At 47.2% G+C, this 26,966-nt stretch overlaps 1 protein-coding gene across 10 annotated transcripts in view; it reads left to right on the top strand.

Moving 5' to 3' along the window:
* GBF1 (golgi brefeldin A resistant guanine nucleotide exchange factor 1) overlaps positions 1-23,887 on the top strand; it is a 120,969-nt gene extending 97,082 nt beyond the window's left edge. For 3 of the 10 annotated variants that reach the window (XM_030334584.1, XM_030334578.1, XM_030334579.1), the window contains 32 exons: positions 2,488-2,635; positions 2,969-3,192; positions 3,721-3,889; positions 4,326-4,537; positions 4,875-4,973; positions 5,569-5,763; positions 5,997-6,186; positions 7,584-7,724; positions 8,040-8,128; positions 9,313-9,515; positions 9,931-10,054; positions 10,319-10,444; positions 10,714-10,796; positions 11,466-11,702; positions 11,991-12,084; positions 12,495-12,671; positions 12,994-13,058; positions 13,142-13,265; positions 13,465-13,536; positions 13,682-13,776; positions 14,036-14,189; positions 17,868-18,093; positions 18,863-19,023; positions 19,158-19,404; positions 19,529-19,734; positions 20,843-20,993; positions 21,100-21,230; positions 21,437-21,538; positions 21,816-21,929; positions 22,061-22,241; positions 22,407-22,535; positions 23,029-23,887. In XM_030334584.1, coding sequence (XP_030190444.1) covers positions 2,488-2,635; positions 2,969-3,192; positions 3,721-3,889; positions 4,326-4,537; positions 4,875-4,973; positions 5,569-5,763; positions 5,997-6,186; positions 7,584-7,724; positions 8,040-8,128; positions 9,313-9,515; positions 9,931-10,054; positions 10,319-10,444; positions 10,714-10,796; positions 11,466-11,702; positions 11,991-12,084; positions 12,495-12,671; positions 12,994-13,058; positions 13,142-13,265; positions 13,465-13,536; positions 13,682-13,776; positions 14,036-14,189; positions 17,868-18,093; positions 18,863-19,023; positions 19,158-19,404; positions 19,529-19,734; positions 20,843-20,993; positions 21,100-21,230; positions 21,437-21,538; positions 21,816-21,929; positions 22,061-22,241; positions 22,407-22,535; positions 23,029-23,309 — 4,950 coding nt within the window. In that variant the 3' untranslated portion in view covers positions 23,310-23,887. The remainder of the gene's footprint in view (positions 1-2,487; positions 2,636-2,968; positions 3,193-3,720; positions 3,890-4,325; positions 4,538-4,874; positions 4,974-5,568; positions 5,764-5,996; positions 6,187-7,583; positions 7,725-8,039; positions 8,129-9,312; positions 9,516-9,930; positions 10,055-10,318; positions 10,445-10,713; positions 10,797-11,465; positions 11,703-11,990; positions 12,085-12,494; positions 12,672-12,993; positions 13,059-13,141; positions 13,266-13,464; positions 13,537-13,681; positions 13,777-14,035; positions 14,190-17,867; positions 18,094-18,862; positions 19,024-19,157; positions 19,405-19,528; positions 19,735-20,842; positions 20,994-21,099; positions 21,231-21,436; positions 21,539-21,815; positions 21,930-22,060; positions 22,242-22,406; positions 22,536-23,028) is intronic. The other 7 variants (XM_030334585.1, XM_030334580.1, XM_030334586.1 and 4 more) reach the window with 5 other exon arrangements.
* Positions 23,888-26,966: the final 3,079 nt, after the last annotated feature.

Raw genomic sequence — 26,966 nt, 5'->3', positions numbered from 1 at the left:
ATGGAGCTTAAGCACGGTCTTTGGCTCTATTTAGATACCTGAACTGCGTTTGGAGGGAAAGGATAGTCCCATCTAGTTGGGGTCTTTTATTTTTCATAGTTAATGTTAAAGCGTTTGTTCATTCCCAGGTTTAGGACTCTAGGTGGAGGGGAAGGAGCTGGATAGCTCAAGATGGGTTCTGCAGAGATGCTGTCTGTCCCTTAAAAGTTGAGATGTAGAGGAGTTTAGGGGAGAGGTCCAAGTTAAAGATTACCCCCAACCCCATATCCCTGCTTTAGGAAGAAGAGGGAGAGAAGGAGGTATGGGCTGTCTATGTTTAGGCTGTCACATGAGTGGCATTCTGGAGGTGTGATTGTGGAAATCCAGGTCACTGAAGATTAAAAGAACTGTGTATGTGTGTGTACACCTAGGTCCCTAGGCCTGCATTCTTTTTGCATGCACAGTGTCCATTTTCATTTGTGTGCTTGACTCATCTCAAGTTGCAGCTCTCTCTTCAGTGGCTACCCTGCCTTTTGCCATGATTATTAACCTAAGACCTGCCCTTTCTTTGTAAAGCTTATATTGCCCTTTGGAAATACAAAGTTGGAGGTGTTGGAGGGTTCCATGAACAGGGAGCATAACTGTACTTTGTCAGGGCTGAGGCATTTGTGAGAATTGGAGCTTCTCATCCCCTACTCCAGCCAGGAGGCAGAGAATACTAATTGAAATGATCAGGTTGGAGCTAGTTTTGCAGAGATTAAAGAAGGAAACAGGCAGGACTAATCCTAGTGTCAGAAGGAATCTCACTGAGTGACTGGTTTCTCGGTGGAAGTAGGACCACCTGGAGTCACTGAAATTGGGAATCCGCCTAGAGAGAAAAGATATCTCACAAAAGTGGATCCAGATGTTAGTACTTTTTGGACCTCAGTGACAATTGCCAATAAAGCCAGGAGGTTCTTGTTTTCCCTCATTGATCTCTTGAGCTTCTTGACTGTCTGTATGTTTGGCTGACTCTTACTCCCAGAGGTTTTTTTTTGTTTGTTTTTTGTTTTTGTTTTTTTTGTTTTTGTTTTTTTTTTTTACCATGAACTTGCTTCAGATGAGCTTCAGTGGTTACTAGAGAGAGCATTCTAGTTCCTGTTTAACCACAGTGCTCAGAACACTTGAAGTTCCATTCTAGGCATATGACTGTAGACATTCTGGCGATGGTGGCATAGTATAAATCCAGTGTGAGGTTGTTGCCACATTAGTAAGAGCTGGGTGTGAGGCTCAACTTTTGGACCTCTCTCCTTTCTGGGTGGAGCTTTTGGTAAGGAAGAATTATATGGTTTCTAAACAAAGGATTAATGGTTACCCAGGTTCTGGAGGGCTTGGGGGAGGATGAAGAAGGAGGCCTATCCCCCGAATGCTAGAAGGAATTGAACAGGCCAAGGATGACAGGGTATATTTCGGCCTTTAGAAAGAGGCTCTTACTTTGTTAGTTAGAGCATTCTGATGATTCCTCGACCATTACAGTTACCCAGTCCAGGAATGGTCCCTTAGTCTAGAAATAGTATGGTAGAACTGTGGAGGGACTGGTAAAGGACTGGTCTCAAACCCTAACAGAAGGCATCAGGACCAGAAAAATGAAATGGGCTTAAATAAAGTAACTGTGAACTGAGGGTGGAGAAAATGCGTAAAAATTTATATCCTAGAGTAGTTCCCACAATAGATTTTAGAAATTTTCCTTTGTAACTAAAAGGAAGCTATACGAAATATAGCAGGAGAGAAGAGAACAGCATAGAGCAAGGTACAAGAAATCAGTAGCCTTACCATCTGAAAACATAAAACTGCATCTAGAAAGACCCAACAGTGAGACAGGAGGTCTCACTGATGTACAAAATTGGGAGCAGCAGCATGACATGACCCTCCATCCTTAACTCCAAAAACCAGCTGGGATACCACTCCTTCCTTAACTCCTTCCTTGACCCCTTCCTTGACCACTTTGATACAAAAATTTCAGAGAGTCAGGGATGTATTTAGGATCTAGGCCCCGTTCACGAACCAGTAGGGAAGCTAAGAGAGTGACAGGGAAGGAATAGACTCTCATAGTTGGTTAAGAACCTAGGAGTAGAAGGCTGTGCTACAGATAGTTGAGGAGCAAAGCCCTGGGGTCCTTGTAGATCTGAAGCCTCAGGCAAAGGAACCTCTGCCCGTAGCTTTTCTGCAGGAGGGTCAGGCACCATCTACAGGACTTAAGATTGCCACCCACGACTCAGGGAAGCAGAGTAATATGTGATCAGCTGAAAAGCAGAATGTTTAGGAGGTCACCAGGCTGACCTGTGAAATGGCAGACGTAGAAGCAAGGTTGGAGGAATAGGAATGTGCTCTGATGGTCTAGATTCTTCCTTTGCCACAGACACGGCATATAGGCTGTTTTCTAGGGACCAGTAGGAATAAAAGAAGGGAGATTTCTAGGGAAAGAGTCTTAGTTTGAGTACCAGTGCTAATGAGGTATGATATTTCCAGCTGAAAATGAGAGCAGGAGGCATGAGTGATTCATCCAAGTGGAAGAAACAGAAGAGATCCCCCCGGCCTCTGCGCCATATGACCAAAGTCTCACCGGGTTCAGAGCTGCCCACCCCCAACGGAACTACCTTATCCTCTAACCTCACTGGTGAGTGCCCTGGGTTGCTTCCTCTAATTAGAATAGATAGAAGAAAACCTTCCTCTCTCAGGCATTTTAACATTGAAAACTAGTCAACCGAGGGGCTTTGGTCTTTCTGCTAAGAGTAAAAAGGGAAAACTCCAGGTCTGTTCAGACTGTGACCACTTAGCAATTCTGCAGTGACTTTGGGTTGTTATCCTTCCAGAGGAACTCTGACTACTTTAGAGACCAGTGTATGCAGAGATTAGTATGTGGTCTAGGAAAAGAGCCCCTAGTGCCATGGAGGCTATGTTTTTCCTACAGAGTCTCTTTTCTTCAAGCCTCACCTACTTTGCTTGGCAGGGGGAATGCCCTTCATTGATGTGCCCACTCCCATCTCTTCTGCAAGTTCAGAAGCTGCCTCAGCAGTGGTCAGCCCCTCTACAGACAGTGGCCTAGAGTTCTCCTCCCAGACCACCTCCAAGGAAGACCTCACTGACCTGGAACAACCTGGCTCTCCAGGGTATAGCACAGCTACAGAGCCTGGCAGCAGCGAGCTGGGGATTCCTGAGCAGCCTGATCCCCAGGTATGGCTTTAAGGCCCCTCTCTAATCTTCTAGTGTAGAATTGGCTTGACCCTTTTCATCCTTTATCCAGGCTTTGATTCAAAAGAAGGTCAGGTTGGTGGGGGGGGGGGGTGCGGTGCAGAGTTATTTCATTGTTTCTTATTTCCTAGAATCAGCTGTGCAAGCTAGAAAATCCACAGCATGACTCACTGTAAGAGGTAGCTCATGGGATTTATCAAGTCTTGCATACAGGTAGTACTAGGCAAAGGGGAGGGAAATGGCCATGGCTTTGGAAGATAATGATATAAATCCCAAGCCTATGAGAGCCTCTATTGTTTCTAGAGTTCTAGTCACTTTAGGTCAGTGATGCCTCAGGAAGTGTTTTCTGAGTCCTTCACACTCCTGCCCTGAGCCATCTTGCATTGATTCATAGCTCACTGAGCTGGCCCTACACCTGCAGACACTTGGAGCTTAAACACTTCAGGGGGGAGTAAGTTCCAAGTTGCTCTTGCTTCATCCTTCTTCCTATCGCCCTGCTGCTGGTCATAGCAGGAAGGGATTCATGTGGAAAAGGCCCAGTCAGCATCCGTGGAATCCATCCCCGAAGTGTTAGAGGAGTGCACGTCCCCTGCTGACCACTCTGATTCTGCCTCTGTTCATGACATGGATTACGTCAATCCCCGGGGTGTACGCTTTACACAGTCCTCCCAGAAGGAAGGTGAGTTCTCTCAGGCAGTCTCTGCCTATTCACCTCCCCCATCCTGCCCACTAAGCATCCTGAGCCTAGATGATCTTGGACCCAAGGTGTCTGCTGTCCAGATTTTCTAGTCAGGAAATGGAATCAAGCCAGAGGGACTTTGGCATGGATGGAGCCCTTGCCAACCTATACAGAGAGGGACTTTGATGAACAATAGGAAGTGAGAGGGAAGAATAGAAAGCTTGAGACTTAACAGAAAGTAGGGTCATCAATTCTGATTCCTTTTAGTAAGTGAGACTAGTCTTACCTTTCCAGAAAAAAAAAGCTTTTTTTAAAAAAATTTTCTTGAAGAGAATCACTTATTTGAAATTGCCTTGTATAATGCAGGGCAGTCCAGGCCAACTTTTCAGTCCAGTTGTTTCCTGACATTCCCACTTTACTTCTGGCTTTCCCCCAGGTACAGCATTGGTCCCCTATGGTCTTCCCTGCATCCGTGAACTCTTCCGCTTCCTCATCTCCCTCACCAATCCACACGACCGCCATAATTCAGAGGTTATGATCCACATGGGATTGCATTTGCTGACAGTGGCTCTTGAGTCAGCCCCCGTAGCCCAGTGCCAAACCCTGTTGGGCCTCATCAAGGATGAGATGTGCCGCCACTTACTCCAGGTAAGACTGGATTTCTAGAGGGTCTCTGAGCCCTTGGCTATTTTCCACGGTCTCTCAGGGACCAGGGGGAGCACAAGGAGGTTTGGTTGATTGGTGAAAAGAGTATAGGATCCAGAAAAGAATCCCCCTTCCCAGTTGGCCAGTGGTCATCATCAAGAGGACTCTACTAATTCTCTGGGGACTCTGGCAGCCAAAGAGAAATATAGGAATGGCTAGATATAGTTTCCTTAGAGTACAGGACCTTAGTGGCAACTTCACAGAGTTTATTATCCTACTTTTCTTTTGGTTGAGCCATAGGTTCAGAAACCTAATGATTTAACCCTACTCTGATCTCCAGCTACTCAGTGTAGAGCGACTAAACCTTTATGCTGCTTCCCTGCGGGTATGCTTCCTACTGTTTGAGAGCATGAGGGAGCACCTCAAGTTCCAATTGGAGGTGAGTTTCTTGAACTCGGATAAAGAAAAAATAGCAAGATATATAGCATCTTCAGTGGGGCCAGCTCTGTCCTGCTGCGGGGATGGGATTTAGGGGCTCCTAAAATCCTAGAGAGCTATTAGCCTGTGTAGTTTGGTTCCTTGGCTGTCCTCTTTGGTGGAGAAATTAAAGGGAGCCCAGAGAAAACTGGTTGGCTATAAAATGAAAGAAGCCAAATATGAGGACTGGTGGACAACCTCACTATGAGTGGGTACAGGTTTTCTGCCCAGCAGTTCCTCTGCAACACAGGCAGGCAAATCAAACTGGCTTTGCCACTAAGTTGCAAAAAGGAACTCTGAATAGTACCAGGTAAGGCTCCCATAGAAAGCACAAAGAGGGCAATAGGCAACTTGTTTTGGATCAGGCATAAGGTAGAGAGCCAGGCCTCCCCCAATGTGGAGGCCAAAGAGAAGGACGGAATGTCTTTAAGGATATGTTAACGCATGCCTCCTGGCTGGGCGTCTCCTTCTTGTATTTAATGTTTTTCCTATCTAATTTTTCTCTTCTGTCTTGAATCCTTATCCTACTCAAATGGCTATTACTGGGTTATTGCCAGATGTACATCAAAAAGCTTATGGAAATCATCACTGTGGAGAACCCCAAGATGCCTTACGAGATGAAGGAGATGGCACTGGAGGCCATTGTGCAGCTCTGGCACATCCCCAGCTTTGTCACTGAGCTCTATATCAACTATGATTGTGACTATTACTGTTCCAACCTCTTTGAAGACCTCACCAAGCTGCTGTCCAAGGTGCTGAGCATTATTACTGTCCTCTAGAAAGAAGGCTCTATTAAGGAAATCTCTCTGGTGGTAGTGAGCATATTATACACGGGTGGGGAGGGGGGTTGCAACACTTGAGAGCTGGGGAACAGGAAGAAGAAAGGCATTTTCTCAGGGCAATGCAGAAGTTATAGGTGGTTTCAGGATTTTTGGAAAAAGATAAAGTATTAACCTCAAGTCTACTGAATCTGTTTACTTTCCAGAATGCCTTCCCTGTGTCTGGTCAGCTCTACACAACACACCTCCTCTCTCTTGATGCCCTGTTAACAGTGATTGATAGCACTGAGGCCCATTGCCAGGCCAAAGTCCTCAACAGTCTTACCCAACAAGAGAAGAAAGAAGCAGCTAGACCTGGCTATGAGACAGTAGATGGCATCCGAGAAGCCAGCAATAGTGAGAAGCATTTCTTTCTTTGAGGATCCCTGGGTTCTATGCTTATCATTTCTCTACTCACCAAATCCTCTCTCCTTATATCACTTCCACTAGGGGCTCTCCCAATTCTATGTTTCCAGGATTTGGTGGTTTGAATCATAGGCTAGGCAGGCAGGTTCGCAACACTCATGGATTTGTCCTTTTCTTCTCCACACTTTGGCTTTCATTTAATAATAATAATAAATTATTAATTAATAATATAATTATTAATACTAATTATAGTAATTATTTAAATTTATTTATTTAATTAAAGTATAGTTAACACACAGTGTTATGTTAGTTTCAGGTGTACAGCATAGGAGAATTATTTATTTATGGGGGGAAATAGAACCTAGATTAAAAGATATAGGACTTCTGTTCCTGAGAGCTCCAGGCCCTACCGTCCCCCACCTCAGTATCTGCTTCTACCCTAATTAATCTTCTCTGACATCCCCTTGAGACTGAGGTTGCAGAAGACCAGAGAATGGGACTGGGTAATCTCTATTAAATTATAGAATCTAGGGGTGTCTGGGTGGCTCAGTCAGCTCAGGTCATGATCTCGCAGTCTGTGAGTTCGAGCCCCACATTGGGCTGTGTGCCAACAGCTCAGAGCCTGGAGCCTGCTTTGGATTCTGTGTCTCCCTCTCTGTCTGCCCAAACCTCACTCATGCTCTGTCTCTCTCTCAAAAATAATAAATAGGGGTGCCTGGGTGGCTCAGTCGGTTGGGCGTCTAACTTCAGCTCAGGTCATGATCTTGCAGTCCGTGAGTTCGAGCCCTGTGTCAGACTCTGTGTTGACAGCTCAGAGCCTGGAGCCTGCTTCAGATTCTGTGTCTCCCTCTCTCTCTGCCTTTCCCCTGCTCATGCTCTGTCTCTCTCTGTCTCAAAAATAAATAAAAACATTAAAAATAAATAAACTTAAAAAAAATTTTAAATAATAAATAGACATTAAAAAAAATATATATATATGGGGCTCCTGGGTGGCTCAGTCAGTTAAGCGTCCGACTTTGGCTCCCGGTTCATGAGTTCGAGCCTCATGTTGGGCTCTGTGCTGACAGCTCGGAGCCTGGAGCCTGCTTCCGATTCTGTGTCTCCCTCTCTCTCTGCCCCTCCTCCACTCTCGCTTGCTCTCTCTCTCTCTCTCAAAAATAAATAAACATTAAAAAAAATTTTTTTTAATTAAAAAAAATAAATTATAGAATCTAATGCTTAGCTAACCTGACTACTTGTTTGGGATTAGGTTTGTCCTATTCAGGGCTGGTGACCTATGTGGGTCTATGTGGGACCTAGGCAGGTCTCCTTGACCTGGGACTCAACTTCTCCTATAACTCTGTTTGGCTTCCTACCCCATCTTCATTTATCTTCTTCTCTCTTACCAGCTGAGAGAGCAGCCAACGACGGGAAACCTGTAGGCATAGCCCCAGATGTCCCAGGCCTACATTTACCAGGTGGAGGGCGGCTGCCAGCAGAACACGGGAAGCCAGGATGCAGTGATCTGGAGGAAGCTGGTGACTCTGGGGGTGGGTACTGGGTATCCATGATCCTCAGCCCCCTCAACTGGAGGGTCTGGTAGAGAGCAGAGGGGTGGGGTGCACAGACACCCTAGGGCAATATGTGGGTAAACCTTGGCTGCTCACCCATGCCCTCAAACCTGGAGAGAGGAAATAGAATGTTTGGAGCCCTAGAAGATAGAATTTGTAGGAAGACTGATGAAGACAAGAAAATTTCTGAGTCATTCTCCTTTTTTACTAGAGTATATTGGCAACCTTTCTAAAAGCCTGGGAAAAGAGATCTTATGGGTATTTTCTTCTCTTCCACCCATCTCCCATTCCTAGCTGACAAAAAGTTTACCCGGAAGCCACCTCGATTTTCCTGTCTCCTGCCAGATCCACGGGAACTGATTGAAATTAAAAACAAAAAGAAGGTATATATAGCACTATCCCCAGAGCTTAACCTCTGCCTGCCTCTGTCTGGGTGTCTTTTGTAGGGTTTGTGTCTCAAAGGATAAGGGAGAGTGTAACAGCTCATCTTTGCAGTTTTTTGGGACTTCAGCAACCCCCCAGTCTCCTTTGAAGACCTTCACTTCTAAGTCTTGTAATTAAGCATACCCTATTGTGTGCCTCTGGGCAAAATCTGCCCTAGGTGACAGCTAAGTATTACTGGTGGTAACAAGAGCCTGGGACCTGGTGTCATGTTGTGTCACTGGAGGTTAACTGGTCATCTCAAGCTCTGGGGTGAAGATTGGCAGTGGAAGGAAATTGACATTTATCTGCTGCTTTAATAAAAGTCAAATAACTGTGTGTGTGTGTGTGTGTGTGTGTGTGTGTGTGTGTGTGTGTGTGTATTTTAAAACAAAGAAAACCTCTCTTTTAAAAAAGAAATGTTTATTTCTGAGAGAGAGTGAGTGAGCGAGCATGCATGTGGCAGGGGCAGAGAGAAAGAGGGAACAAGAGAATCAGAGGGAACAAGAGAATCCCAAGCAGGCTGTGTGCTGTCAGTGTAGAGTCTAACATGGGGCTCAATCTGACGAACTGTGAGATCATGGCCTGAGCTGAAATCAAGAGTCAGACACTTAACTGACTGAACCCCTCAGGAGCTCCAAGAAAACCTTTTTTTTCCTCTTATGGTCAGCCTAAATGACTTTGGTTTATGTGTCCCCTTAATTGCAGGGCTGTGACTAGACAGATAAAAGGTGGAGTTATCATCATAGTTAGTTCACCTTGTCCTTAAGAGCTGGGAAACCAAAGTAAGAAGAGAAATCCAAGCTAGGCTGTAAACTGATGCCAGGATGGCTGTAAAACTGGAGAGAAGAGAACCTCCTCTAATCTCTCTTTTACTTTTTCCTGATCCCCAAGTTGGTGAAGGGCTGTCCTATGCATCTTGGGAATTCAGAAATGAGTGAAAAGGAACTCCTCAGCCAGTTCTAATTAGACATGAAGATTGGGGAAAGCTAGAGTCGGTATGGTCCAGCCTTAGTTTTGGAGTCACTTAGAACCACATCCTAGGAGCCGGTTAGGTTACCAACGGTGGACCATGATGGAGCCCAGCCTGGCCTTGTCTGGTTTAGGAGCAGAGCATCTTCTGACACCTCTGGTATTTCTCCTCCAGCTGCTAATCACGGGCACAGAACAGTTCAACCAGAAACCAAAGAAGGGGATCCAGTTTCTGCAAGAAAAAGGCCTCCTCACCATCCCAATGGACAACACAGAAGTAGCCCAGTGGCTCCGAGAGAACCCTCGGCTGGACAAGAAAATGATTGGAGAGTTTGTGAGTGACCGCAAAAACATTGACCTGTTGGAGAGCTTTGTAAGGTGAGGAAGCTGTAAGAAATGGGGGACATAGGTCACATACTCTTCCTCTTCCCATGATTTATGTCTGTTGGACTTGAAAGTGTCTCCAGCAAGATAGCTTTGGGAGCCATTCCATTCTGCATAGAGAGCATTGCAAAGGGATGGAACAGGGTTACTGAGCACAAGGTAGGTTATGGGTTCCAGTGGATGAGATTTCCAGGCAAGAACTCACTGATGTGGAAAGGACTAAAGTTAGGAGTTGTCAGATTCTAATCTGTGTTAAAGATAACCAGGAGATAGAGATGGCCCCTTTTCCAGAGACTTGAACCTCCTCTGTTCTAGTATAAGAAGGTTAGAGGGACTGGAGCTAATAGGGAACCCAACATTTGCAGCTTGTATATCTCTAGTCTCTTCATCCTTCTTCCTTTCCCTGTAGCACCTTCAGCTTTCAGGGTCTGCGGCTGGATGAAGCTCTTCGTCTCTACTTGGAAGCATTCCGCTTACCTGGGGAAGCACCAGTCATCCAGAGGTTGCTGGAGGCATTCACAGAGCATTGGAGGGTGAGTTGAATGGTAGGGCCTGAGCCCAGCATCCCAAGTTCATTTGACTGAGGGTTTTTATGGCTCCTGCTGCTGTCTTCTTAGAAGGCTGAGAGCAGCATCAGTGAGCTTTCTATAGAAAGGCCAGCTTCTGTTAAGGAGTTGGCAAGAGGTTGGCAGATTTCTTTCTGGGAGCCCTACTCTACCTAGCATTGGCCAGTGGGTTGGTAGTAAGGGTTTGGCCAGAGAAGGGCATTGACACAGATGGGGTCTTTGCTTTTTCAGAATTGTAATGGCTCCCCATTTGCCAATAGCGATGCCTGCTTTGCCCTGGCCTATGCTGTCATCATGCTTAATACTGACCAGCACAACCACAATGTTCGCAAACAGAATGCACCCATGACTCTAGAGGTAAGTTTGGATCCCAGCCAAGGCAGAGAGGGTCCAGCACAGTTTTGGGGGTGTAGCAGGAAGGACATGGGATTTCCAGTGGGTGCAATGGACAGAGTCTGTCCAGGGGAATTAGGGAGGGCTGACCAATCCAAGAGAAGAACTGTGTTAGGGAGGTGGGTTCTTTCACTTTCTGTTTCCTGAGTCCTATTTACCATAGACCCAGGAGTTCTTTGGGGGGGCTTCAGCATTCACACATGGGGGGGAAATGCTTATTGGCCTGTCTTTAGGAGTTTCGCAAAAACCTAAAAGGTGTGAACGGAGGCAAGGACTTTGAGCAAGACATCCTGGAGGACATGTATCATGCCATCAAGTGAGTATTTGTGGAAAATAGTTTGGCTTTCTATTAAGCAGAAGCACACTGCTTCCTTTTCCAGATTTTAGAGTCACAGCAGACTTCAGTGATTCATATGCCCTGGATTTAGCCTTGAGACTCAGCTGGGCAGCCCCTTCCTTCCCATTTTTTCCTTAAAGAAGCCTGAACAACACTGGAGCTCTAGGATTCTGAGCCAGGATCTAAACTGCCCCTGCTAAGTAGAGTATCATGGGCTCATTTTCTGAACCCAAAGCAGCTGGGTTTTCTTGTTGAGCTCACAAAATGCATTCTGAAGCTGGTAGAGGACACAAGAGGGGCTCTGGAGGGTGAGGTTTGGGTCAGAAGTCAGAGATGGACACTTAGGTTTTTCACTGTAAATCAGAAAAGATAGAAATGTTCATCCTGTCATACCCAGAAAGAATGTGAGATCTCACTAGAGGACTAAAGGCCACAGTTAGAGACAGGGCTTTGAGATTATGGGGGATTATTGGACACTCCCTTTTTTTCTCCCTTGTCCCACTGGTGAGTAGGAAGCAGACCACTGAGCTGCAGTTTTGGTGACCTCTCATTGACAGATTGAACCAGTATGGGCCAAACCTGTTGTCCTAGTTTGGAACCAGTCAGGTTCACAGCAGTGCACCTACTCTTTCCTTTACCTCTGGACAGGAATGAGGAAATTGTGATGCCTGAAGAGCAGACAGGCTTGGTTCGGGAGAACTATGTGTGGAATGTGCTGCTTCATCGAGGTGCCACCCCAGAAGGCATATTCTTGCGTGTGCCTGCTGGCAGCTATGATCTTGACCTCTTCACCATGACCTGGGGCCCCACTATTGCTGCTCTCTCTTACGTCTTTGACAAAAGCCTTGAGGAGACAATCATCCAGAAAGCCATCTCGGGCTTCAGGTAGTTCAGCTTTGGCCTTGGTCTTGACCTCCTCCCACCTCTCTGAGTTAACATGGTTGCCTCCATGCCTTTCAGACTCCTGCTCTTAAGTTTCTTAGAAAGGGATTTCTCTTGAGTGTTTGGAGGGAGTTCGAAGCTTGAGAAAGCTCAGTCTTAAACAAACTCAAGAGTAGAAGGTTTCTTCCTGGAACTGATTGGGGAAGAATCCCAAGTAAGCCTCCTCAGGGACTTGGAAGGGCTGCCTGGCCTTCCAGTGACTCACTCTGTTTCTGGGATGTGACATTACAGGAAGTGCGCCATGATCTCCGCCCACTATGGCCTCAGCGATGTATTTGACAATCTCATCATATCTCTGTGCAAATTCACAGCTCTCAGCAGTGAGGTGAGCAGCGGCAAGAACTATGTACTTAGAGTTCCAAAGGAGGACCTCTCTTTTAGTCATGGATCTATCCTTATCTGTGGAGCTGTTTTCTCTCAGAGTATTCCTTCACTCCCTCTAGACTACAGCAGCACTTAGGGCATTTCTGTTTCACAGCCCTTAGGATGAGAATAATGTCACCTCATGTATTGTACCCCTTAGGATGAGAATAATGTCACCTCATGTAATTGGGGTGGGAGAGGAGATACATCACTGGGGAAAGCCTTATCCAGGTTAGCCCTTCCGACCAGTATTAGGAGGGATTGAAGCGTAGCAAACAGAAAGGCCCTCAGGGAGCCATAGGCAGAGTCCTAGAGATGTTCTTTCTAGATATTTACCAGACCCTAAGCCTTTTCTCATCTTCTTTTTTTTAGTCTATTGAGAACCTGCCTAGTGTGTTTGGAAGCAACCCCAAAGCCCATATTGCAGCTAAGACGGTATTCCATTTAGCCCATCGTCACGGTGACATCCTGCGGGAGGGCTGGAAGAATATCATGGAGGCCATGCTGCAGCTCTTCCGGGCCCAACTGCTACCCAAAGCTATGGTGGAGGTAATTCTTATAGGAGACTAATAACAAGGCAAAAGCCTGTAAACTCTGTGCTATCTGTGTATTGAACTGGTTGAAAGTAGCGCTGGGCCTGATGACTGCTGAAGCTTACCAAGAACACCTCAAATGTGAGACCACAGATCTTGGGCGAAGGGATAGCTATAAATGAAGGCTGGTATAAACCATTGCCGGTCACCAACTGTGGGGGGTCTAGTCAGTAATGTGGGGCAGTGAGCTTCAGGAAGAAAGCCAGAGAACTTTACATGGAGGAGCAGGAAATGCAAAGGGCATATGGAGAGAAATTATTCTTGGCCTGATTTTCCAGGTAGAAGATTTCGTGGATCCCAATGGCAAGATCTCTCTACAGAGGGAGGAGACACCATCAAATCGGTGAGGGCAGATCAGAGGATAAAGGCTTTGGGAAGGGAGGGTCAGAACTCTGGAGCTCACCAGGGCTTGAACTCTTTCTACAGAGGAGAGTCAACAGTGCTAAGCTTTGTGAGCTGGCTGACACTCAGTGGTACTGAACAGTCTAGTGTGCGAGGCCCATCCACTGAGAACCAAGAGGCCAAAAGAGCAGCCTTAGACTGTATCAAGGTAACTGGCCTGCCTACCTCTGGTAAACAAGCCTAGATCCCTCCCTACTAGATAGATGCTGCCCTAGGAACTGAAGAGTAGAATCACCCAGGACTTGTGGCCAGAGCTCACTCCTTCTACTCTCTCTCCCTACCTCTTGGGAATATTCTCTTCCCTCCGGTGCTTGTCAGTGATCCCCTCTCTCTCATGCCCCCTCTAGCAATGTGACCCAGAAAAAATGATCACAGAAAGCAAGTTTCTTCAGCTGGAGTCACTGCAGGAGCTCATGAAGGTACAGAATGAAGAGGAAAGAGAGATGAAAGGGCTGGCTGTGTCTAGGAGGGGAGGTGGAGACAGTGATGTTTAAATGCCTTAATTTCTGTCAGGGCAGGCCCAAGGGGCTCGTTTCTCCATGCTTTCCTGCTGTTCTCCTCTAGGCTCTAGTCTCAGTGACACCAGATGAAGAGACATATGATGAGGAGGATGCTGCTTTCTGCCTGGAGATGCTGCTGAGGATTGTGCTGGAGAACAGGTAGAAGGCAGTCTTTAGGCAGGCCTCATACTGGGCTTGTGCCAAAGGGATGGAAGACTGGAGCCATCTTGCTGAGTGGGCTCTAGGGGCAAGAAGCACATGAAGCTGTAGACAGTGGAGGAGAAGCTTGCTCATTATACCTGCCTGCTTAGGGTATAATAACCAATGAGCCCTGAAAGGCTTAACCTGGATCTAAAAAAGAGACTTATTACCTAGTGGCCTCTCCAACTGAAACTGTCCTCACCCTTATGTTCCTCAGGGACCGTGTGGGTTGTGTGTGGCAGACTGTTCGAGACCATCTGTATCACCTATGTGTCCAGGCACAGGATTTCTGCTTCCTTGTGGAGCGGGCAGTGGTGGGGCTGCTACGCTTGGCCATTCGACTGCTCCGTAGAGAAGAGATCAGTGGCCAGGTAAGCAGAGTGCAGCTGGGAGGGCAGGCAGTTATGCAGGGGACTAAAGCCACAGTGTCGGTTATGGGTAATGCCCGAGACAGAGAGTAAGTACATTTAGTGCTCCATAGCATGAGCCCAGTGACCTGTCACAGGGCTGGAGGAAATCTAACAGCTGGCATTGGGGATGAGCCTAAGCTGGTCCTTAGCATCTCTGCAGGTTCTATATCTGCTCTGCTCTGTAGGGCTGGATGGTTACTGCCTTGTGGCATTCTCAGCCCTATACCTGCTTTCCTGGTTCTCATGCTTAGGACCCTCCTGAGATCTCTTGGCTCAAGTATAAAAGACAGCCAGCATAGAACTAGTAAGTGACTTCAGCAAGGTTACAGGATGTTAGATTAACACAAAAAATTAATCACATGTCCAGATACTAACAGTGAACGTATAGAAAATGAAACAAAAACGCAATATTTACAAGTGCTTCAAATGAAGTGAAATACTGAGATACACACCTAACAAACATGTATAGGATCTGTATGCTAAAAAGTATAAAGTTCTAATGAAAGATATCAAAGAAGATCTAAATAACTGAAAAGGCATACCATGTTAATGAACTTGAAGACTCAGCATAGTAAAGATGTCAGTTCTCCCATAAATTCATCTGTAAGTTTAATACAATGCCCATGAAAATCCCAGCAAGGTTTTTTGTAGACCTAGGCTTATTTTAAAATTTAGATGGAAAAACACAGGCCCTAGAATGGCCAGACATCTTGAGAAAGAAGGAAGAGGGAAGAATCACTCCATCTGCTATTAAGGCTTACTGTATAACTGCAGTAATCAAGACTGGTATTTGTGGAGAGACAGACCCATAAAGCAGTGGAACAGAAGAAAGAACCCAGAAATAGACTCACACAAAGATGCTCAACTAATTTATTTTCAGCTTATATATTTAATCTATTTTGAGAGAGAGCAAGCATGCACGTGAGTAGGTGAGGAGCAGAGAGAGAATCCCAAGCAAGCTCCATACTGTCAGCACTGAGCCTGATGCAGAGTTCGATCTCACAAACTGGGAAATATGACCTGAGCCTAAATCAAGAGTCGGGCGCTCAACTGACAGAGCCACCCCGGTGCCCAGCTCAACTAATTTTTTTTTACAAAAGTGCAAAAACAATTCAGTGGAGGAAGGATAGCTTTTTCAGTTGCTGGAACAATTGAAATCAGTGGGTGGGGAACAAACAAGTGAACCTTGACCTAAGTATTATACCTTATAGAAAAATTATTTCAAAATGAATCCTAGAGGGCACCTGGGTAGCTCAGCCGGTTAAGGGTTCAACTTTTGATCTCAGCTCAGGTCATGATCTCATGGTTCATGAGATCAAGCCCGGCATGGGACTCCATGCTAACAGTGCAGAACCTGCTTGGGATTCTCTCTCCCCCTCTCTCTGCCCCTACCCTGCTCATGCTTGTGCACACTGTCCGTCTCTCTCTCAAAATAAATAAACATTAAAAAAAAAAGAATCATAGATTTAAATGTAAACTGTAGAAGTATGAAACCTTTTTTTTTTTTTTCTTCTAAATATAGTTAGGCTAGGGGCGCCTGGGTGGCGCAGTCGGTTAAACGTCCGACTTCAGCCAGGTCACGATCTCGCGGTCCGTGGGTTCGAGCCCCGCGTCGGGCTCTGGGCTGATGGCTCGGAGCCTGGAGCCTGTTTCCGATTCTGTGTCTCCCTCTCTCTCTGCCCCTCCCCCGTTCATGCTCTGTCTCTCTCTGTCCCAAAAATAAATAAACGTTGAAAAAAAAAATTTTTAAATATAGTTAGGCTAAGTAATTTGGGTTTTTTTATTAAACTTTTTTAATGTTTATTTATTTATTTATTTATTTATTTTTTCAACGTTTATTTATTTTTGGGACAGAGAGAGACAGAGCATGAACCGGGGAGGGGCAGAGAGAGAGGGAGACACAGAATCGGAAACAGGCTCCAGGCTCCGAGCCATCAGCCCAGAGCCCGACGCGGGGCTCGAACTCACGGACCGCGAGATCGTGACCTGGCTGAAGTCGGACGTTTAACCGACTGCGCCACCCAGGCGCCCCAATGTTTATTTATTTTTGAGAGAGACAGAGACAGAATGCGAGTGAGTTAGGGGCAGAGAGAGAGGGAGACACAGAATCATAAGCAGGCTTCAGGCTCCGAGCTGTTAGCACAGAGCCCGACACGGAGCTTGAACTCACGAGCTGTAAGATCATGACCTGAGCCAAAGTCTCAGGCGCCACCCAGGTGCCCCAAAGTATGAAACCTTTAAGAAGAAATACAGGAGGGTATCTTCAGGAGATAGGCAAAGTATTCTTAGACTTGATACCAAAAGCACAATCCATAAAAGGAAAAATTGATAAATTGGACTCTATCAATATTAAAACTATACTCTGTGGAAGCTAATGTGAAAAGGATGAAAAGATAAGGAGCATATCTTTGCAAATTACATATCTGAGAAAAGACTAACATCTAAATAAAAGAACTCAAAATACAACAGTAAGGAAACAATCCAATTAGAAAATGGGCAAAAAATATGAATAGACATTTCACTGAAGAAGATATACAGATGGCAAATAAGCACATGAAAACACTTAAATGATGTTCAACATTATTACCCCACAGGGAAATGGAAATTGAAACCACAATGAGATATTACTACCCACCTATCACAAAGACTAGAGTAAAAAATAGTGATATTACCAAATGCCGGCAAGGGTAAAGGTCACTCATATATTGCTGATAGGAATGTAAAATGGTACAGCTCCTCTGTCAGCAGTTTCTTCATAGAACTAAATATGCAGTTACCACACAATCTAGCAGTTGCACTCTTGGGCACTTATCCCAAAGAAATTAAAGCTTACTTTCTCATAAAAACCTATTCATGAATGTTCATAGAAGTTTTATTTATAATAGCCAAAAACTGGAGTCAGCCCAAATGATTTTCAACAGGTATAGTTAAACTGTGGGACATATGTCCTTAAGTCCTTAAGACTGTTCAGTAACCAAAGCAACAAACTATTGATAAACACAACAATTTGGATGAATCTCCAAGGGATTATACTGAGTGAAAAAAAGCCAATTTCAAAAGGCTATATATTATATAATTCCATTTATATGACATTTTTGAAACGACAGGATTTTAGAAGTTATGAACAGATTGCCAGGGGATAGGGATGGGGGCAAAAAAGAGGCAGATGTGTTTATAAAAGGGCAACACGGGGAATCCTGTGGTGGTGGAACTATTCAGCATCTTGACTAGCGAAGGATACATAGACCTAAAATTAGGTGACTAAGTTGACTAAGTGACTTAGGTGACTAAGAGCCTAATACGCATATGAGTAAAGTAAAACTGGGGAAATCTGAATAAGATCAGTGGATTGTATCAATGTCAGTATCCTTGTTATCATATACTATAGTTTACGTAACGTTACCATTGGTGTAAATGGGGCAAAGCATAGAAGAGATCTCTCTGTGTTAGGTTTTACAGCTGCATATGAATCTATAGCTCAATAAAATTTTTAATTAAAAAAAGACTGAAAAAAAGAAAAGACCAGGAGCAGGACCAGTTGGGTCCTAGCCAAACCATCCTCACTGGCCTAAGAAAACTGGTGGGAAAGGAGACTAGACAAGAAGCTGTGTGCCCACTTCCTGCTTCCCATCCACCTAGGTGCTGCTCTCCCTGCGCATTTTGCTACTAATGAAGCCCAGCGTGCTGTCCCGAGTCAGTCACCAGGTAGCCTATGGGCTCCATGAACTCCTTAAGACCAACGCAGCCAACATCCACTCAGGTGATGACTGGGCCACCCTCTTCACACTACTGGAATGCATTGGCTCAGGTGTAAAACCTCCAGCTGCACTGCAGGCCACAGCCAGGGCTGATGCACCTGATGCTGGTAAGCCCTTTCCCAGGGAGACCCACATTGGCAGATAAACAGTTATGGCCCCAGGGGTTGAGACAGGAAAACAAAATACAGGCTATTGCATTTAGCAGATTAGACACCCCTGGCTTCTGCCATCTGCTTCCAGAGCTTCCTGTACCCACTGGCCTTTCCCCAGCACCCATGGGTTAAACAGCATGAAAGCTAGTAGGCAATATAAACAGCTATGATACCAGGCTTCCTACTGTCCTGAGGACTGTTTTATCAGAAACTATGACCTCACCACCACCCGCACCCCCTGACAGCTGCTACTAGATACCATCAGGAGCCCAAATTAGCCTGCTGCCACATTTGGTCAAGAGAGAATCTGTCCAGGGGCATCTGGAAGTCTCAGTCGGTTAAGCATCTGACTCTTGACTTTGGCTCAGGTCATGATCTCACAGTTCGTGGGATCAAGCCCCATGGTAGGCTCTGTGCTGACAGTGCAGAGCCTGCTTGGGATTCTGTCTCTTCCTTCTTTCTCTGCCCCTCCCCCACTCATGGTCTGTTTGTTTCTCTGTCTCTGTCTCTCTTTCTCTCTCTCTCCCCAAATAAATACACAAACTTAAAAAAAAAAAAATCTGTCCAGACCATCCTCCAGCCCTCTGATGAGAGGGTTGAAACTAAGCTGGACCAAGAGAGAGGAGAGGCCAGGCTTTAGCACCTACTTCTCAGAACTGAAATCATCCCTCATCCCAGTGTCCCCCTTTCCACCCTGACTCTGCCCTTCTCCCTGCTGACTCAGGGGCCCAATCAGACAGCGAACTCCCATCCTACCATCAGAATGATGTGAGCCTGGACCGAGGATACACTTCTGACTCAGAGGTCTATGCTGACCATTGTAGGCCTGGCAAGATCCACCGATCAGCCACAGATGCTGATGTGGTCAACAGCGGTTGGTTAGTGGTAAGTGAGCATACAGGTAGTGGGTGAGTCTTCCCTCCTTGGCCTGTGGGAAAGATTCCTGGTCCTCCAGCAGGACATCTAGGGGGAAGATCAGGCTCAAGCCTGGGTTCCCAGCAACTCTGTGTACTTTACAGGTGGGGAAGGATGACATCGATAACTCCAAGCCAGGTCCTGGGCCCAGCCGGCTAGGCCCTTCACCCCTGGTCAATCAGTACAGCCTAACAGTGGGGCTGGACCTCGGGCCACATGACACTAAGTCCCTGCTTAAATGTGTGGAATCTCTGTCGTTCATTGTGCGTGATGCTGCCCACATTACACCTGACAACTTTGAGCTCTGCGTCAAGACTCTCCGCATCTTTGTGGAGGCCAGTCTGAATGGCGGTGGGTTACCCAATGAAGGGGCAGTTGGGGAGTAACCGTGTGAATATACGGGGGAAAGGGAGGAAAAGGTAGGCCGTCTGTGTCCATGGATGTAGAATTGTGACCTGGGTCTGGCTCTGCTCAGGGTGCAAGTCCCAGGAGAAACGTGGCAAGAGTCACAAATATGACAGCAAAGGAAACCGCTTCAAGAAGAAATCCAAGGAAGGCTCAGTGCTTCGGCGGCCTCGAACCTCCAGCCAACATGCCACTCGAGGTGGGCATAGTGATGATGATGAGGATGAAGGCGTGCCTGCCAGCTACCATACGGTGTCTTTACAGGTCAGTCAGGACGTAAGTATGGCATCCTTTACTTGCTCTCCTCTCCCTCCTTGTGACATTGGGAGCCTGGGCAGAGCCAGGGACAGCCAAGGCTGAGAAGGACCTGGTTTCCAACCCAGGACCTTAGCCACCACCTCCACAGTGTTCCCCTATCCAATATCCAGACCTTAATATTTAAGGTTTATGTTTTGAATAAGTAATACATGCATATGGTACAAAGTTCAAAAGTAGAAAAGGGTAAACAGATAAAAGTAAGTCCCGGGGTGCCTGGGTGGCTCAGTCAGTTAAGCATCCAAGTTTGACTCCGGTCATGATCCCACAGTTAGTGGGTTCGAGCTCTGCGTCAGGCTCTGTGTTGACAGCTCAGAGCCTGGAGCCTGCTTCAGATTCTGCGTCTCCCTCTCTTTCTGCCCCTCCTCTGCTCCCTCTCTCCCCCTCTCTCTGTCTCTCTCTCTTTCTCTCAAAAATAAATAAACATTTTAAAAAAACACGCATAACTTTAAAAAAAAAAAAGTCGCATTCCATTTCTGCCCCCAGTTGCTAAGTTCCCCTCTCCAGAGGTACACACTGCCACCAGTTTCTTGTCTATCCTTCCAGAGTTATTCTTTGTCTATTCAAGGTATATAAAATTTATTTTACAGACTTCATATCACTGAATAAATGGAGAACTAATTGCCTTAATAACTGTAGAAAAATCCTGAAAACAAAAAGATTATTAAAGTTGACCACACACTATTGCCCACCAGAGCCTCTGAGTCTGATGTTCGCTTTCTGTTTGTAAGGTGAAATTAATAAGATGAGGCTTAATCTGTCATCAGAAGGTATGAAAGAGAATTGAAAAGAAAGTACCTTTTTCACCATGTAATTCATTGTTACTAAATACCTATTCCACACACCTCCTCATGTCTCCTGCACTAGGAGTAATACCCAACTTCGGGAAGCACTGGCTGGAAGGGGGCAACTAGCTCATGAAGTTGAAGAGAAAAGGAGGGGTGGGAGGGGTAGAGTATGGTGTCACTGGTAGTAGGGTCTCCCTTGAAGACTCAGTCAGGGACAGTGTTTTGGGGGTGGGGGGGCACCCACGGACCTTAACTCATCCTGCCTCTCCTGTGACCCCCAGTTGTTAGACCTGATGCACACCCTACACACGAGAGCGGCCTCTATCTACAGCTCGTGGGCGGAGGAGCAGCGCCACCTGGAGACAGGTGGTCGGAAGATCGAAGCAGATTCACGCACCCTCTGGGCCCACTGTTGGTGCCCTTTACTGCAGGGTAAACATCAGGGGAGCAGGCAGGGCAGGGGCAGAAGTGAAGCTGGAGCTTGGGAAGCACCAGGATCAGGATGCCTGAAGGATCCTGAGCCTATTCTCACTCTCAGGCATCGCCTGCCTGTGCTGTGATGCCCGGCGCCAGGTGCGGATGCAGGCACTGACCTATCTGCAGCGAGCACTACTGGTACATGATCTGCAAAAGCTAGATGCCCTGGAGTGGGAGTCCTGTTTTAACAAGGTAGGACTCCCCTCTAGTCTTAAGGCAAAGTTCAAAGCCTTAAGATAGAGCTGGGCAGCCTGAAGAGCCCCTGATGTCAGTCCTCAGCCTGCATCCTATTTTTCCCTTCTGCTCTGTGCTTATCCACCCCACCCCACCCCCTGGCTTCCTTGGGGCAAGGCTGCCAACTGACCCTGCTAGGGAGACATTGGCTCTTTACCTACCAGGTGCTGTTTCCTCTACTGACCAAACTCTTGGAGAACATCAGCCCTGCAGATGTGGGTGGGATGGAGGAGACTCGAATGAGGGCTTCCACACTGCTCTCTAAGGTACTGCTCAATGCCCTCACCCACCCACTCTCCCCATACTTGCCTCTCTGCAAGGAGGGAAGCTAGGCTTCTGCTAGGACCTAGAGATGCAATGTGGGTGCTCAGGATCCCCAGCTGTGGAGACTCGGCAGAACCCAGAGACCTGGGAGGATCTTGGAATTCAGAGGAATCTCCGCTATAGGATTCCCATGCAAGATAGGGCAGGCTTCCTTCCCAGCCTTGGAGAGGGATGCAGACAGCTCCGACCCCTCTGCTAAAAGGGGCTGGTGGGCCATAGGTCTTCTTGCAGCACCTGTCTCCGCTGCTGTCACTCTCTACCTTTGCGGCCCTCTGGCTGACCATCCTGGACTTCATGGACAAGTATATGCATGCAGGCTCCAGTGACTTACTGGTATGTTCTACCACTGCCTGCTTCCTCTCCCACCTGCTGGGAAGACATGCTGTTTTCCCTCGATGGATGCCTCCTTACCATATTCCACCATGCCCTCTTTCCCATCCACATGGTCCCACTGCCACCTACAGTCAGAGGCCATCCCTGAGTCTCTGAAGAACATGCTCCTGGTGATGGACACAGCAGAGATTTTCCACAACGCAGATGCCCGAGGAGGCAGCCCCTCAGCCCTCTGGGAGATTACCTGGGAGCGCATTGACTGTTTTCTGCCCCACCTACGAGATGAGCTCTTCAAGCAGACTGTCATCCAGGGTAGGAGGCTTAGCTCAATTTTATCAAAAAGAGTCCCCATCAGAGAGTCTGGAGCTAATAAATAGTTCTCTGTATCTCATATTTGTGGGAGGATTGTTGGGTAGCCAGGGCTCTGCTTGAAGGAAAACACTAAGAGCTGCCATCTGGTTTTTCTGCCCTCCCCAGACCCCATGCCCATGGAGCCACATGCCCAAAAACCTATGGCCTCAGCCCACATGGCTCCTGCTGCTGGGGACACAAGGACACCTGGCCATCCACCTCCTCCAGAGATGCCTTCTGAGCTGGGGGTCTGTGGTGAGTCCTTCTGAGCTAGCCTCCTGGGTGTTGAGCAAGAAGTAGGAGGCCTAAGAGGAAGCCCAGGGTAGTTTGGGATTGCCACTGAGCATGGGCTGTGAGCCAGGGAAAGGAGGGAACCAGAGTATTCTGGTCACCTGCTCTTCCTGTGGGAAGTGACAGGACCAAATAAGCTCTGATGAGCTACCTGCTTGAGATTTTCAGGCGTGGGAGGAGAAGGTTGGATCAGGGACTTGACATAAATATGCAGCAGTTGCCCTTCAGGAGGGATCCTAGTAAAGATCAGACCATAATTTACTTGACTTGGAGGTACAGCAAAGGAGATAGAGGGTAGGTATAAGGTAACTGCATTTTTGAATGAGTTAAAGGGGAGATTGCCAACTACATAGCCTGGTAGGAGTCATTTTGTTCACAGCAATGGGGAAAAGCAGAGGTTAGGTAAGCCAGCTGGAGAACGTGAGGGAGTCTGACCAGCCCCTCGCTCTCCCTGTAGACTTTGAGAAGCCTGAGGGCCCTCGGCCTGCCAACAGCAGCTCCCCTGGATCACCAGTGGCGTCTAGCCCCAGCAGACTGAGCCCTACTCCAGATGGGCCTCCTCCCCTGGCTCAGCCCCCACTGATCCTGCAGCCCTTGGCCTCCCCACTGCAGGTGGGTGTACCACCCATGACTCTGCCCATCATCCTCAACCCTGCTCTCATTGAGGCCACTTCACCAGTGCCCCTCCTGGCTACACCCCGCCCCACAGACCCCATGCCCACCTCTGAGGTCAACTAAGGCAGGCTCCTCAGAGATCAGGACCAGTACTTCCTATCAGGCTGTCCTCGGCCACCCTCCCACCTGTCCCAAGGCCACAAACTTCTCAGGCCCAGCCTGAGCTGCTGTCGCTGCTACTTGGATGGGGACCTGAAAAAGAGAACTTTTATAGCCCCTCCTGGAATCCACAATCAGGCTGAGGAACCTTTTTCCTTTGCTCCCCATTCCTGGGGTTCTAACCTGAGAGCGCACTCAGGTATTGCCTGCAGCCTGGCAGCCCTGGGGAGGCATCTCTATGCCAGCCTGCAGTGCCTGCCCTCCTGCCCCTCCTGCCCTGTGGTCAGGCATTGATAGCCAAGCCAACCATTCTGCACTTTGTGTCCCTCTCCCATCTCCATTCCCATCAGCCCTGGGCCACCTCCTCCAGGTCTTCCTCTTTTATTAATTAGTTGGTCGGTTTGGAGAGTTGATTGGCACCATGGAGGGTTGGCAGGTGGGGCTGGACAGAGGGACTGCTACCCACAGGAGCATGTACATATGGAAAAACAGGACAACAATGGACTTTTTATGATGTAATAAATGTCTTAGTACCAATGTCATTGCTTTTCCCTCTGGTTTCCTTCTTGAACTTATGGGCACCATGTTATTGGGATACCCAGGGCTTGGACCTTGCATGAACCGAAGTGAGGCTGGCCTACCAACAGTCTGGCCCACATGGCCCCAGGCTACCAGCCATCCAGGCGCCAGTCAGGATTCCTTCCCCAGTGTTGCTGCCCTACAACCATCACCACCACCACTACAACAGCAGTGCGCCCTTGTTACCAGGGATATTCAAGGGTTTGGGCACTTGTCCTCTTCCCTAACTGCTCCAAGGTTGACACCTGAGACAGCCTAGACTGGGGTCAAAAGGAAAGTGAACCAGAGCTGAGCTGTAGTTCTTCAGAAGTCTTCCCTCAGATGTGCCTCGTGGTCCAGGAGCACAAAGGGGAGTCCGTGGGGCTTAGGAAGGATGCCATCTTGTCCACAGCTGTGATCGTGTGTTTCTGGGCACAGGGCATTCATTTTGGCCCCAGACTGAGGAGGGACAGTTTTGTCCATCCATCTCAGTTACTGAAGCATGATTGGAGAACCCCTCCCCTTCTTCCCCTTTGTTTTATGGTAAGATAAGTGGGAGTGTGTTGGGGGCAGGCAGAGTGGCTCCTACAGGGCTGAGGGTGGGATGTAGAATGCTATGTATTGAGCTTTTCCGGATGAAGTATCTACCTCGTTTTGGCTTCTTCCTCCAAAGTGGTCCCTTCTCCTCTGGGGGGAGACAAGGGAGTGGTACTACCTGTTGTACTACCGGCTGGCCTCCCCCATGGGGAGTTATGGGCACTCACCCTCTTCATCTGGGACCAGCTGGCTATATGATCATCCAGGACATCGGGCTTCCCTTTGCTCAGTACCACCACCTGGATGTTGCTGGGAGTCTAAACCTCAGGAAGTACCTTCCTCACGTATAGAAAAGGGCACCTTGGAAATGGGAAGAGCTTGATGTGGAAAAATACATGCAACGTCATGAAGTTCCTACACTAGTTTTTCCCTCTTCCTTCATTCTCCCCAGGTAGTCCAGACCATGCCTGGTTTCCACACTAACCAGAAGCCTTGCCTGACCCTATCCCTAGGAAAATTAGGAGAATGGCTGCACCCCTGATCTGCACTTTTTCTGTATGAATGCAGACAGGCCTGGATCTTCAGTCAGGTGGACACTAGGGCCCTCTCCTTCAGCTATGAGCTATGATGTCTCTGTTCTCCCATTTGAGCTCCACAAGCACTGCCTTTAAATATTTATTTGGGAGAGGGAGAAAGAGAGAATCCCAAGCAGGCTCTACACTGCCAGTGCAGAGCCCAGTGTTGGGGTTTGAACATACCAACAGTGAGATCATGACCTGAGCCGAAGTTGGACGTTTAACCAACAGAACCACCCAGGCACCCCTCAGGTATTTGCTTTTGTTCTGGGTTCACTGCTTGAGAGACAGGTGGCTATGAGTAAGTAAAAACCACTCAGCCCCTGAGCTTCAGTTGAAGAAAAAGAATTTTATTTAGTTCAAGTATACCTCCTTTCGATACTCCTCGCTCAGCTTCGGAGACACTAGTTTTTCTTGGTTCTCCTCTGCCTCACTGGCCATACCTCTTAAGTTTCCTTTGCTGGCTCCTCAGTCCTAATCATTAGAATGCCCCAGGGCCTGGCCCTTGTTCCTCAAATTCTTTCTCCACACTCACTTGCTAGGTAATACTGTCCACTGTCAAGACTAAATACCATCCATTACACTGACTTTTTGTCCAACTCCCCCTCATCATCTCCACTTGTATGCCTCAGGCTCTCAAAGGAAAAATTTTGATCGCCCCCTACAAACCCACTCCTCCCCCGGTGTGCCCCGTGTCACTAAAGGACAACTTCATTCTTCCAGGTTCTCAGCCAAACCGCTCCCATCCTACATCTGACTCCTCAAGCAAATCTTGTTGCTTCTGTCATTCAAATTTATCTAGAATGTGCCTACTTCTCGCCATCCTCACCCATTTTCACCCAAGTCTAAGCCACCATCTGTTGGACCACTGGTCTCCCTCCTTCATTCCAGTCCTGTACTCTCTACTCTCCACACAGCAGGCAAGTGTATCTTTTTAAAACACGTCATATCATTTTCACTCCATTGCTCAAAACCCTCCAGGGGCGCCTGGGTGACTCAGTTGGTTGGGCGGCTGACTTGGGCTCAGGTTCATGATCTCACAGCTCATGAGTTCAAGCGCCAGGTTGGGCTCTGTGCTGACAGCTCGGGGCCTGGAGCCTGCTTCGGATTCTGTGTCTCCCTCTCTCTCTGCCCTTCCCCGCCTCTCTCTCTCTCTCTCTCTCTGTCTCTGTCTCTGTCTCAAAAATAAACATTAAAGAGAAAAAACCTCCAAAGGCTTTACATCTCATCAGAATAGAGTCCAAAGTTCTTATTTTATCCCACCTACCTAAGCTTCTTGCTCTTTCTCAAACATACCAAACACATTTGTGTTGAAACTGGTCCCTCCACCTGGAAAGCTTTTCCCCCAAATGTCCACATCACTTCCTTCCTCACTTTTCTCAAGTCATAGTTCAAATGTTACCTCATCAGACAAGTCTTCCCTCATTGCTACAAAGAAAACCCTTGTTATTATCTCCTTGCCTACTTTATTTTTCTACTAGCACTTATCACCAACTGATATAACCCATTTGATTTTTATCTACAAACGAAGACCTTATTTTCTAGAGTAGGCCCTCACTATTTATTAGTGAACGAATGGAGTGAATTCATGGTGCCTCTGCTTTGGGGCCAGGTATAGTGATAGGGCTAGGTACAGAAACAGAGATAATCATTAGGCTGGAAATTAGTGGAATAAACAAGAGGTTTCTTAATCCCAGATAGATGAGGCTATAGTAACTGACAAACTACTTTGAATCAGTGAAAATCTCCAGACAAAATAGTGGGAATTGGAGTTGACTGATAGATAAATGGGGGTTCATTATACTATTCTCTCCACTGTTTATATGTTTGAAATTTTCTATAATAGTTTTGCTTTAAAAATCTTCTGATATGTGCAACTGGGTGGCTCAGTCAATTGAGCATCCAACTTTGGCTCAGGTCATGATCTCACAGTTTGTGGGTTCGAGCCCCG

Source organism: Lynx canadensis, chromosome D2, assembly GCF_007474595.2.
Source record: "Lynx canadensis isolate LIC74 chromosome D2, mLynCan4.pri.v2, whole genome shotgun sequence".
Lineage (NCBI taxonomy): Eukaryota > Metazoa > Chordata > Mammalia > Carnivora > Felidae > Lynx > Lynx canadensis.
The sequence above is the reverse complement of the archived record's forward strand: the minus strand, read 5'-3'. Positions and strand labels throughout refer to the sequence as shown.